This window comes from Neophocaena asiaeorientalis, unplaced genomic scaffold (assembly GCF_003031525.2).
Source record: "Neophocaena asiaeorientalis asiaeorientalis breed wild unplaced genomic scaffold, Neophocaena_asiaeorientalis_V1.1 scaffold51, whole genome shotgun sequence".
Classification (NCBI taxonomy): domain Eukaryota; kingdom Metazoa; phylum Chordata; class Mammalia; order Artiodactyla; family Phocoenidae; genus Neophocaena; species Neophocaena asiaeorientalis.
In genome coordinates this window covers 37,688-50,431 of record NW_020173335.1, presented here as the reverse complement: position 1 = coordinate 50,431, position 12,744 = coordinate 37,688, and the positions used below count along the sequence as shown (strand labels likewise).

The following is a 12,744-nucleotide window of genomic DNA, read 5'->3' as shown; positions in this document are numbered from 1 at the left end:
GTCCCGTGACCAGACAGTGCCAGAAACATGGAACAGTCCACAATCTGCTCAGTGAATGAATGAACGAGTGAAAGAGTGGATGAGTGCATGATGTCTTTCTTGTAAGGCAAACGTACTGACCACTACACTATGGAAACGTCGCATGTCTGTCTTGAATAGCGGTAGTTGTTTCTTGACTGTGAACTCTCGGAGCAAGGAAAGTTCCTTTCGTCTCTGTGTTCCCATCTTGTAATATATGGTTTGGCACACAGAAGCAGGCTTAATAAATAGCTTTCTATTTGAACAAAGTTAATTGAATTGATAAAAAAAAGGAATGGATTAAAATTAAACATTAATTCTGACCTCGGAATTGAGTTGCCAGGTACCCCCTGTCCTCTGGTGGCAGCCGCATGACCTGCAGCCAATGTCTACAAGGAAGAACAGGACCCTGGCACAGATCAAATACTAGACAAATTCCGGGAACGTGTTGCGTCAAGCCTGTTCTGTGAAGGTTGATTCACCGACTGAAAATTTCACAGAATTATAGGCTCAGAAAAAACTTGGATTACTAAGTAGTTCCAAAGTTATGGAAGTTACTATTTCGGGGGGGGATCTGTAGCCGTTGAAGATTTTCACAGGAGTCATTTTGGAGTGTGTCATCCAGCTTAACAGCTATTTCATGTGTGCTTTATATTTTACACGGCAGGAACTTCTCAAATGCACGTGTCCAACACAAAATAGTGAGTTTTCTCTCAAAAGCACTTGATTGCCTTCAATTTCATCCTTTTTTGCCAAAATCAGACTCTGTAGATTCTGGGACTATGGTATCTAATCCCCACTACATATATAGAATTTTGGCAACCAGAAATGGTGTCATGTTTATATGAATATGCAATCACAATTGTTAGGTTTGACTACAGAAATAGAAAAGACACATGTGCCTATGTAACTTTCTTCAAACTGCAACTGTAAGTGATCACATACGTGGTTTGAAGCCTCAGGAGAAGAAAAGCAGCTGGAAATCTAAATCCATGCAAACACAACTGATGATACAGTCAGAGGTGGATTGTTGAATTAAGTAGAAAAGGCAGTGGGCTGGACTAGGAATGTGTAAAGAGAAAAAAACATCTTTAAAGATGACTGATAATTGTGGAAAGCAAACATCTGAAGTTTACCTTTCATGAAAAATTCTAAAGCTGAAAAGTCATACTCCTAGAGTGAGGAAAACCCTGGAATACTTTGGAGCGGCCACGGCCACGGCAATGTGGCTGATCGTTGCGGAAGTCAGGAGGTCAAGATCTCCGTGGCGTGCCCTGAAGGCCTTCTTGTACATGGGGACACACGCCTCCTTCTCAAAACGTCAACATACAGGGACATAACTACATACACCACATATGAATGTAGACAGTCACACACATCAGGTAGCACCCAGTGACACCTGGCTGCCCCAGGTACAGAAGGCCTCACCTGGATCCTCCTGAGAAGGGCAGGAAAGCATGGCTGTGTTGAGAAGAACCTAGTGCAAACCGGGATGGGTCAAACACCTGCAGAGAGCACCGGGGCCAGAACAGGTGGGATCAAACTCCTTGCACCAATCCACCAGGGGACAAGAATCCCCGAGGTGGAGCAGGGGAGGTGCTGGTCTGGAGAGAGCATTCCATCCCCTCCTCCATCATACCTCTGGGTTCGGCCACACCTTCGGGTTGTGGTGAAGCCCATAAAAGAAGAGGGAGAGCGGGACTCCTGTGGGGCAGGGAGGAGAGAGAGAAGACTGATGGTATCCATGGTAACAGGGGCAATGTGCACAAAAGGCCCAGGAGCCACCATGAGAGCTACCCTCCATCACTCTGAATGAAATGGTGCTCTTGCAAGACAGGTGGGCTGGAGGTGACAAAGCACATGAGCACAGATTAGGAGCAGGTAACCATGGCCAGGACTGAGAAGGAAGAGAATTGGAGGCTTAGTATGAGGATCGCCTCACATGAAAACTCACAGTTATCAGGCGCCATCATGAGTCCTCGGGGAATGTGCATTAACTCATCTAATCCTCACAGCAGCCCTCAAGGAAGGCACTCCTATCCCCACGTGTAGATGAGGCACCTGAGCCTCCAAGAGGTTGAGGGACGTGTCTGTGATCCCACAGAGAGGAGGTGGCAGGGCTGGGATTCACACCCACTGCGTGAGCCAGTGGGTGGCCTCCAACCATGGCAGGGCTCTCAGACCTGATCATCAGCTGCTCTCTGCCATCCACCTGAGGGCTCCCCAGAGACTGGACCAACTGACCCATGACAATGGATTCTCTGAGCTCCCTCATTTACTTAGACCCCATATGGAAAGAACCACATCTCCACCTGCTTCTCTCTTAAGCCTTGATGTCTCAAGGAATTAGAATTTTCAGGCTCTATTACAAGACCACTTTCAGGGTCTAGCATTTGTTTACTGAGCTTTTGCTGTGTTCAACTTCTATGTCAAGCATTTTACAAAACTTGTCCAAACTACAGAGTAAACATTAATTATCTTAAGGTGGAAGCGAGTCAGAGCATCTCAGAACTGGGAAAGCACATGTGTATTTCTGATCTCCCACGTGGTCTTGCAGAGTGCTTAGTTTAGTGGGTGTGGATGAAGCTCATACCTGCAGGTAAGGAGCGTCCATCAGGGAAGGTGATGGGCTTGCTCAGATCTCTGAAAATGAACGGCACTGGTGGATAGAGTCGCAGTGCCTCCTTGATACACATGGTGATGTAGGGCATCTGTTCCAGGTGGTCCCTGAAAGGCAGCCCATTTGAGAGCGGCAGAGCCAGACAATCAGGGGTTCTCCATTAGCAGAGGGGCAAGGTTCTCCCATCTGTTGGGCACTCACCAGGTGATGGAGGTGCCATCCCCCAGGAGGCTCTGGATCTCCTCCCGGCACCTCTGCTGATGCTCAGGGTGGGAGGCCAGAGCATAGAGAGTCCAGGAGATGCCACTGGCTGTGGTGTCGTGACCCTCAAACATGAACGTATCCACTTCGGCACGGAGCTCCCTGTCAGACAAGCTGCTCCCATTCTCCATCTGCTGAGGCAGGGAGAGTGCAGGGTCTGCCCTTCCTCTGTGCTTCTGGGCAAAGCCTCAGGCCTCTCCTGCCCACACTCACTCTGGCGAAGAGGAGGATGTCCAGGAAATCCAGGTGCCTCTTGCTCCTCACCTTCTCCAGCTCTCCCTCCTTCTGCAGGTGAGCCTTCCTCATCTTGATCACTTCATCTGTCCCAGAACAGTGGTTCCCAGGCAGAGCTGAGGGCTCTGGGGAACCAGATGCAGAACCCACCGTACCCCTATCTGCCCCTCAGGCCCAATCTGGGTACCAGGTGGATGAGGACGAGGGTGGGAATGGGCGCACATGTCAGGGCAGAGAGCTGCAGCATCATCTGATCCAGGTTGGGAATCCCCTCAATAGCACAGCCCACAGAGGCTCTGCCTGAATGATGCTGGGAGGGGGTCTTATTCCACCGTCAGCAACGTGGTGACACATGTATCTCCCTGCACCTCACCTGACACCCTGACGTCTCGGTTCCCAGCCCCTGCACCAGGGAAGTACCCAGTGTGGGTGTGTGCCAGCCCCTGAAGAGGAAGCAGGAGTCTGGGCCCTGCCTGAGGGGTCAAGGCCAGGCCCTTTTACATGTGCATGATGGGGGTGGGTGGGCAGGAGCTGCCCAGAAGGATCAGAAGAACCTGTGTGTTGATGGGTGAGCTGACAGGCGCGGTGGCTCCAGCGGCCTTCAGGGCTCAGCCTGTAGATGATGTCGTTCTGGTAGAAGATATTCCTCACCCGGGAAAAACTCAGATTGCTGAGGTCCTTGATGGCCTGGATGTAGGATTGGATTTTCCTGAAGGGAGAGGATGCAGAGGAGACTGGAGTGGAGGGAACCTCTGACCTGGAGACGTGGTAGGGCTCCGGGTGGGGATTCCTCAGTCAGCGGGGACAGGCAGCACTGAGGCTTTGTTATTTCTGCCTCACAGCCCTGGAGACCCTCAGTCCTTTACAAGTGGCCTGAGCAGCCAGGCTTCTCCCTGTGCAGGAATCAGGGACCTGTGACTGAGTCAAGGTTGGTCTGGGTGGAATTTGACCATGGTCCATGGCTCTGTGCAGAATGTTGCTTTCTGTGCTGATAAGCGTCCACACTGCCCTAACTGCCTCTCAGGTAAGTCCTCCCCAGCTGGTGAGAACAAGGACCCTGCCCTGCCGTTGAAGGGTTGTCACTGACCTGTCTGTCTGGATGCTGCCCTGGTGGCTGAAGGCGCACTTCATGATGGTGTCCAGGGTCATCAAGGAGACGTGTCCAAGGACCTCCAGATGCGAGTCCAGGCTGACGAGCTCCTCCCACTTGTCCTGTGGTGGGAGGGGGACATTGACCCTGCTCTGCTCTCCCAGAAGGCCTGCGTTGACAAGGCCAGGCTCTCTCTCCGTCTCTCTAAATCTTCGGATGAGTTTTCCTCACTTTCTAAGCAGATGTGTTTTAGCAATTTAAGGCTGTATCACACACGTGTAATGTGACGTCTATTTTCTCAGAATCTTTTATTATATAATTAATCATGGTCTCTCATAATATTCTGTATTAGTTCCAAAGTTTAGGAACAAGGCAAGGAAAAGCTTATGGGGCTCTACTGGGCTCCTAGGAAGGGGCATGAGGTACTTCAATTCCTTTTATTCATTTAATGTTAGCTGAGACCAGGTGGTGTCCAGTCCAGATGAGAGGTGATGCTTGTGAAGACCCAGCTCTCTGAGTGTAAACCTGGCCTCGTTTCCTCCCATGAGTGGCTCAATTCCATGCAGAGGCCCTGGACTCCAGGCCAGAGTCTATCTGAGTGCCATCCTGGGATGCCCACGCTACCACTGAAGCTGCCGTTGTCCAGGGCAACCAGGGGCAGTTTACACTGCTGTCCAGGGGAATGACCCTTGCTCTTTCCTTTGTGTTGAAGATGTGGAGATGAGAGGAGAGTGGACTCTCAGTACACCATGGCCCTGCCTTCACTTTCCTTGGATCCAATCTGGTGCTGGGATACCCCTCTGTCCCATCCAGTTTTGGTGAGCACGGTCTCAGAGTATGTTCTGAATGCATAATTCTGGGGGCTGTGTCTGACGGATGCCTGAGGGACACAACTGTTTGAGAGTGGACTTATTTTTTTTTTTGCAGTACGTGGGCCTCTCACTGTTGTGGCCTCTTCCATTGTGGAGCACAGGCTCCGGAAGTGCAGGCTCAGCGGCCATGGCTCACCGGCCCAGCCGCTCCGCAGCATGTGGGATCTTCCCGGACCGGAGTACGAACCTGTGTCCCCTGCATCCGGCAGGCAGACTCTCAACCACTGCGCCATCAGGGAAGCCCTTGAGAGTGGACTTTGTCAGCTGTGCTGGATATGAGTGGGTCCAGGTGACGAGGGATGGACTCACCAGCATCACTCGGACAGAGTCGGCCATGAGACCCACGTAGGGCTTCAGGATGTCGTAGTGGAAGGCTGGGGTCAGCATCCGCCGGTGCTGGAACCACGTCTGCCCCTCCAACACGAGCAAACCTTTCCCTGGGCCACAGATGGGTGTGTGTGTGGGTTGGGGAGCCTGGATCAGGGGGACGACTAGAGACAACTTGGGAGGAACCAAGGGTGTCAGGAGAGAGCACACCGTGGGCAAAGGTAGGAAAGGGCAGTACAGTCCAGGAATGTGAAATTCCAAAATGGCTGGTCCATAGGATGTGATTATGACAGCTGTGAGACAGAGGTTGAAGAAGAGTAGGCGGGCAGGTGATAGAAGGAATTAGTTAATAGTCAGGCTGAGAATGTCGCAGAGGACTGAGAAGTGATGAAGAAGAGGCTGAGCTTCAGGAGGGCTCTCAGCACCATTACAAAGGGTGAGAGTTTCACTGGAAGGAGAGAAATGAGGCTTGACTGAGAGATGAGGTGGTGACAGGGTGCCTGGTACCCGTTGTTCTCCATTAACCAAAGAGGTAGCTCTTGGTAAACCTAACTGGTGGGTGGACTGCAGTTGTATTTAAATGTACTTACCAATCCAGGGAATCAGCATTCTGTAGGAATCGTGAGACTTTGGGTCTGAAAGGGAAGGAAGGGAAGTGGAGGGCACCGAACAAGGCAGGCAGCCCCCAGAGCAGCTGTGGCACCTTCCGTTCCTGATGCTGGTCAGCCGGCAGTCTGTCTCAAGCCACCTCCCTCTTGCCTCCCATCCCTGACTCTCTCTGTCCTCATGGTCACTGTGGGCCCAGGAAGGCAGACTCAGTGTCCCAGCAGCAGAACACCCACAGGACTAAGACGGTGAATCGGCAAGAAAGATAGGCTCTGCTCAGCGCCACAGAGTAAGAAAGGAGCCTGTGGTTTTCCTACAGTTTGTGGTGGTTTGGCCATTTCATGACCCAGGACAGGCAACAGTGAGAGGTGCCAAACCTACATCAGTGTGGACAGGGAATTGTCTTCCAGATCTGGGATCATCTCAGTTGGGTTAAAACAAGAAAGAAAGTAAGACAGAAAAGAGAAGCCAGCCCCACCCAGGTGTTTAAGCATTCACTGTAAGTGAGTAATGTTGGCCTTAGTCTGGCTTGTGGGCTGCAAGGATGGCTGGTAGGGAGCCAGGTATTGATGGCTGAAGTGCCAATTTCTTCTGGAATTTCACAGATCCAGGGCCATGTACCCAAGAGGGAAGATTTTCTCCTGCTGGGATGTGGGTTTCCCTCTCACCTGATCTCCCCAGGACCACCTTTATGTAGTCAGGGTCATAGATCAACACCAGGGCTTTCGTCCCCCACAGCCAGCGAGCACAGGCACTTGGGTATTTCTCTACCCACTTCAGTAGGGGTTGCAGCTCGGTCTCATCTTGGAACTGTCTCCAAGGGAAAGATAAATCAATAAAACCCTTCTCTGAGTTCCAGTGCTGGAGTGGGGGTGAAGGGCAGGATGGGTACAGGGAGATCGTTCTGGATCGATCAGCAGAATTAGGAGTTTGGAACTATTTCTTCTGACCTGGGCTCTGCCCCAGACCTGCTGGCTGTCCACCTTTGTCCTAAGACCACATTCTGTCCCCTTGTCGGGTAGATTTATGGGCCACCACTACAAACTGCCTACAGAAACTTACATCAGGGGTTTACACCCAGCCGTAGAAAACTTTGGGAAGTGATTCGTACAACATTTGCATGAGCAGTTTATGATAATTCGTGTCACTTGGTAAGTAGCTTTGTCATATAATTTTGTTTATTTAGAGAATAAAATATATTATAAAAATTAAATTTATATATTAATTTCATTTTGCTATACTGGTTGTTATATATTTTCAGTAGTACCCCAGCATACATATAAATGTTAGTTTGAAAGAGTGTCGGATGTATATGGATAAGTGAGAAAAATTATATACTAAATTGTGTTTGTATCATATTATTTTACATATTGAGTGTGTACACAGATTCTGGATGTATATATGGAAATGGTATTGAACTAAGGTTTTGATATGTGGATTATTTTATCTAATTTTTATTTACCAGTGTCCAGAAACTTGTGTGCACTTCCCACCACCTAGAGGAGTCTCTTGAAACTCCTCAGTGTGGACCACAAAGGCCCTTGCTTTCTGGCTTTACCCTCTCCATTCTTGCCTCCTGCTGGGCTGGTGAAGATGCTGCTGCCTATGCGCCTTGCACTGGCCCCACCTGCTCACACTTCTAAGCCTCTGCCTAGGTTCTTTCCTCTACCTGGTGTGCCCCTCCTCTTTGCCACAGAGCAACTGCCTCTCTTTAACCTTGCAGATTCAGCTTCATTTTATCACCTCTAGATTTCTCATCAACTTTTGGTCCTAGGCGTGTTCCATGCAGTCACCTCGTCTTTAATTCAATGGCTTCTGTGTAACTCAAAGCAACCATCCGCCACTTTGGTATCTAATCTCTGCCTGCATCCTTCTACCATCAGGACTCACCAGCTCTGAGGCAACTTGCCTACTGTGGGATGGGTTCCCTCACTGAGCACGTATTTACTATGTGCCAGGCACTGGTTAAAGGCACTGAATAAGGATGCAGCTGTAGATGCTTGCCTGTTTGGAGCCTCCAGGAGGAGACAGTGAGATTGAGGACATGACAGCCCTAGGGGCTCATGAATGTGTGATGGAGGGAAGACCAAGCCTCTGTGGAAGCTTTGGGAAGGGGCCCTAACTCAGATCTGGACATTAGAAAGCTCTTTGTCATGCATGTACTCATTCGTTGAGTCATCATTTACCAAGATGCTCTCAGGTTACAAAGATGAACCAGAGGCAGGCTCTCCCAGAAGGAGCTCACAACTATGACACTGCAGACAAAACTAGCTGAAACCGGTTAGCACTGCCTTATGAGAAGGACAGGCAAGGGAAAAAGGGTTGTCCCCTCCGCTCCTGGAGACCCAGAAAGACATCTTGGAGGAGGTGGCTTGGGGTTGGGCCTTTGTAGACAGACATATGAGGGACAAGATCATTCCAGGTAGAGGGCACATGGGAGCAGAGTCCCAGAGGCCAGAATGCCCAGGCAGGCGGGGAGGATGCTGAGTAACCTGGGGTGCAGGAGATTAGGAAGGAGAGGGGAGAGAGGTACTGGGCCAGCCCACGTGGGGCTCGGGCTGTTTCCGGTTCCCGTCTTTAGCTCCACTCTACTCTAATCACGCTGCAGAGAAAGGGAGGCCTCAGCTCTCTGCAACCCCTGATTTTCTCCCAGCATTTGTTCAGTCCACAAACCCTTGATGAGCCCCTCTCCACGTGGCCCCTGACGTGGCTCTGAACCCCCCGCTGACCAGGCTAGTGCTGCCAGTGTTGGGTGGGTAGGTGCTGCCCCTCCCCAGCCTGCCAGCCGCTCCTTCCCTCCTTCCTGTCCCTCCACACATTGGACTGGCAGCCCTCTGCGCAGGCTCTGTGCAGGGGGCTGGGGGTGAGGGGGATTTCACACTCGGTTCTGAGAGCACATAGTCCACTGAGGGAGGACAGCAGGCAGGTGACCTCACCCTGTGGATGGTGCAACTCAAATGTCAGTTCTCCTTACCTGGCACCATCCTGGGAACCTCGCTCATGTGTGCCAGCAACTTGTCAGGGTTTAAGTACTGAAATCAGGAGACTGGAAAATTCCTCAGTCTTAAAATGAGCCAGTTTGTCCCTACAGCTGACGTAACCCCCCACCCAGCAGGTGGGTCTCTTTTCCTGTCACCTGACATCTTCCTAGATTCCTGTCTGTCATCTCCATGGACAGTGAGCCCACAGGGCAGCATCCATCAGACTGATGTCTGTGCTCCCAGGCAAGCTCAGGGCCAGGCAGAGAGGATGGGGCAAGGAAGCATCTAGAAGCCTGTTCTATGAGAACAGCTGAAGCTGCTCAGCCTGGAGACGGGGGAGACTCAGGAAGGAAGAGCCACTGTTCTCAAAGTGCAGGGCTGCCAGGACAGCCTGCAGATCTCCCTAAGGAGGAGTGTCTGACAGACCCGAGGACAGCAGCACGGGGTCCTGGGAGGGAGGGAGCTCCCCGGACTGGGATGAGGAGCCAAGACCTGAGAGGTAAGCTGGGTCCTTTTGTGAGGCCACGTGCTCGCCCCACAGCAAGGCTTCGTCCCATGGGCGTGCTGACCAGGACCACAGCCTGAGAGCCCCGCCCTCCCTGTCCTCCCACTTCCCCGTCCCACTCCATCCTACCTCCTGCATGTGCCCATAGAGCCAGTGGGAAGGAGGAGACGGGAACTGCTGGAGGGCTTTGAGCAGCCACTGTCTGCGCAGGTAGAGCTGTGCTGCCTTGAGCAGAAGCAGAACCAGGCCAAGCAGGGAGGCCACCTGCAGGAGCCCCGAGACACCGCCCAGGGCTCTGGGGGTGCTCAGCGCAGAGACACTCATGGTGCAGCGGCTTCTGGATTGCTGACTGCCCCTGAAGGTGGCTGACCTCCCCTAAGCACCCAGTCTGGTCAGGGAGGCTTGCCCCGCCCACCTGGGGGAGGGTGAAGGTGAGGACAGAGCTCAGACCTGGGCCTCCCGAGTTGTCATTTGTTTTTTTTTAATTTAAACCAACATCTGTTACAAAATGTAAGTAATATAAAGAGACGATAATAGTTACAAATAGAAATGGGAGTTTGGGTTGTAGCAGGATCCTGCAAACTATCACGTGCTTACTTTTTAAAAAACTTATACAAATGGAAATAAAACAGAAAAATGAATGTTTTTTTAAAACTTCTTTGAATAACATATCACTGTGATATCTTGTTGAGCCAGTTTGTCCCTACAGCTGACGTAACCCCCCACCCAGCAGGTGGGCCTCTTTTCCTGTGACCTGACATCTTCCTAGATTCCTGTCTGTCATCTCCATGGACAGTGAGCCCACAGGGCAGCATCCATCAGACTGATGTCTGTGCTCCCAGGCAAGCTCAGGGCCAGACAGAGAGGATGGGATTGAGGGATGGGGCAGGGAAGCATCTAGAAGCTTGTTCTATGAGAATAGCTGAAGCTGCTCAGCCTGGAGAGCAGGGAGACTTAGTAAGAAGACCCATTGTCCTCAAAGTGCAGGGCTGCCAGGACAGCCTGCAGATCTACCTAAGGAAGGTGTGTCTGACAGACCTGAGGACACCAGCACGGGGTCCTGGGAGGGAGTGAGCTCCCCGCACTGGGATGAGGAGCCAAGACCTGAGAGGTAAGCTGGGTTTTCCCCAGGAACCACGTGCTTGTTACCCAACAAGACTTTGTCCTGTGGACTTGCTGACCAGGACCATGCTCTGAGAGCCCTGGCCCTCCCTGCCCTCCCACTCCCCCCGTCCCACCCCTTCCTACCTCCTGGCTGTGCCCGTGGCTAATTAGAAGCCCTTCAAGAGCATTTTTATAATCACATTGGAGAGGTCAGTTTTGCAATATCAATAGCAAAATCATTTCTCCATTCAAATACATGAGAATTTCAAGATTAAGTTTTATCTTTAATCTAAATTCTGATATATTCCTACTAATAAGTTTAATTTGAACTGCAACCAGAAAATGTGCTCAACTGGGACTGCATCCCTTGCTTCCATCATCCATAGAGGGTCCACCAGTTTCAGTCCTACTTCACTGAAGTACTACAGTTGTAGCAGGAGTAGTTTTACTAATTCACTTTTACCCTTTGTTAGAATGGATATTTATTACGTTGAGGTAGGTTCCCTCTATGCCCACTATCTGGAGAGTTTTTATCATAAATGGCTGTTGAATTTTGTCAAAAGCTTTTCCTGCATCTATTGAGGTGATCATATGGTTTTTATTTTTTAATTTTTTAATATGGTATATCACATTGATTGATTTGCGTATACTGAAGGATCCTTGCATCCCTGGGATAAAGCCCACTTGATCATGTTGTATGATCTTTTTAATGTGTTGCTGGTTTCTGTTTGCTACTATTTTGTTGAGGATTTTTGTGTCTATAATCCAGGAGCATGGTATATTTCTCCATCTGTTTATGTTTATGAAGATATTGGTCTGTAATTTTCTTGTTTTGTGATATGCTTGTCTGGTTTTGGTATCAGGGTGATGGTGGTCTTGTAGAACGAATTTGGGAGTATTTCTCCTCTGCAGTTTTTTGGAAAAGTTTGAGGATAGCTGTTAACTCTTCTCTAAATATTTGATAGAATTTGCCTGTGAAGCCATCTGGTCCTAGGCTTTTGTTTGTTGGAAGATTTTTAATTACAGTTTCAATTTCATTACCTGTGATTGGTCTGTTTATATTTTCTAATTCCTGGTTCAATCTTGGAAAGTTGTACCTTTCCAAGAATTTGTCCATTTCTTCCAGGTTGTCCATTTTATTGGCATATAGTTGCTTATATTAGTCCCTTATGATGCTTTGTGTTTCTGCAGTGTCAGTTGTAATCTCTCCATTTTCATTTATAATTTTATTGATTTGAGTCCTCTCCCTTTTTTCTTGATGAGTCTGGCTAAAGGTTTATCAATTTTGTTTATCTTCTCAAAGAACCAACTTTTAGTTTTTGGGTAGAGTAATCTTGGTTGTAGGTTTTTTCCTTTCATCCCATTAAATATATCCTGCCACTCCCTTCTGGCCTGTAGAGTTTCTGCTGAGAAATCAACTGATAACCTTATGGGGATTCCCTTGTATGTTATTTTTTGCTTTTCCCTTGCTGCTTTTAATATATCTTTCTTTGAATTTAATTTTTGTTAGTTTGATTCATATGTGTCTTGGAGTGTTTCTCCTAGGGTTTATCCTGTATGGGACTCTCTGTGCTTCCTGGACTTTCTCATGTTACGGAAGTTTTCAGCTATAATCTCTTCACATATTTTCTATTATAGAAATAGAAAGACCCTTTCTCTTTCTCTTATTCTTCTGGGACCCCTATAATTCAAATGTTGGTGCGTTTAATGTTGTCCCAGAGAATTCTTTTTTCATTGTCATGTTTCTAGGTGTTTTTTTTTCTTCTTCTTTGATTTCTTCAGTGATCTCCTGGTTATTTAGCAGTGCACTATTTAGCCTCCATGTATTTGTGTTTTTTACAGTTTTTTTCCTGTAATTACCTTCTAATCTCATAGCATTGTGGTCGGAAAAGATGCTTGCTACAATCTTAATTTTCTTAAATTTTCCAAGGCTTGATTTGTGACCCAAGATGTGATCTATTCTGGTGAATGTTCCATGTGCACTTGAGAAGAAAGTGTATTCTTCTGCTTTCAGCTGCAATGTCCTAAAAATATCAATTAAATATATCTGGTCTGTTGTGTCATTTAAAGCTTGTGTTTCCTTATTAATTTTCTGTCTGGATGATCTGTCCATTGGTGTAAGTGAG

At 48.9% G+C, this 12,744-nt stretch overlaps 1 protein-coding gene across 2 annotated transcripts in view; it reads right to left on the bottom strand.

Moving 5' to 3' along the window:
• LOC112400415 (taurochenodeoxycholic 6 alpha-hydroxylase-like) overlaps positions 1–9,856 on the bottom strand; it is a 14,041-nt gene extending 4,185 nt beyond the window's left edge. The window contains exons 1-11 of one of the 2 annotated variants that reach the window (XM_024746141.1): positions 9,644–9,856; positions 6,697–6,838; positions 6,013–6,057; positions 5,405–5,532; positions 4,221–4,345; positions 3,688–3,842; positions 3,113–3,219; positions 2,840–3,030; positions 2,612–2,745; positions 1,658–1,722; positions 1,447–1,523 (exon numbers count right to left, since the gene is read on the bottom strand). In XM_024746141.1, coding sequence (XP_024601909.1) covers positions 1,447–1,523; positions 1,658–1,722; positions 2,612–2,745; positions 2,840–3,030; positions 3,113–3,219; positions 3,688–3,842; positions 4,221–4,345; positions 5,405–5,532; positions 6,013–6,057; positions 6,697–6,838; positions 9,644–9,838 — 1,364 coding nt within the window. In that variant the 5' untranslated portion in view covers positions 9,839–9,856. Of the gene's footprint in view, positions 1–1,446; positions 1,524–1,657; positions 1,723–2,611; positions 2,746–2,839; positions 3,031–3,112; positions 3,220–3,687; positions 3,843–4,220; positions 4,346–5,404; positions 5,533–6,012; positions 6,058–6,696; positions 6,839–9,643 lie in introns of those variants that run through there. The other variant, XM_024746142.1, reaches the window with a different exon arrangement.
• Positions 9,857–12,744: the final 2,888 nt, after the last annotated feature.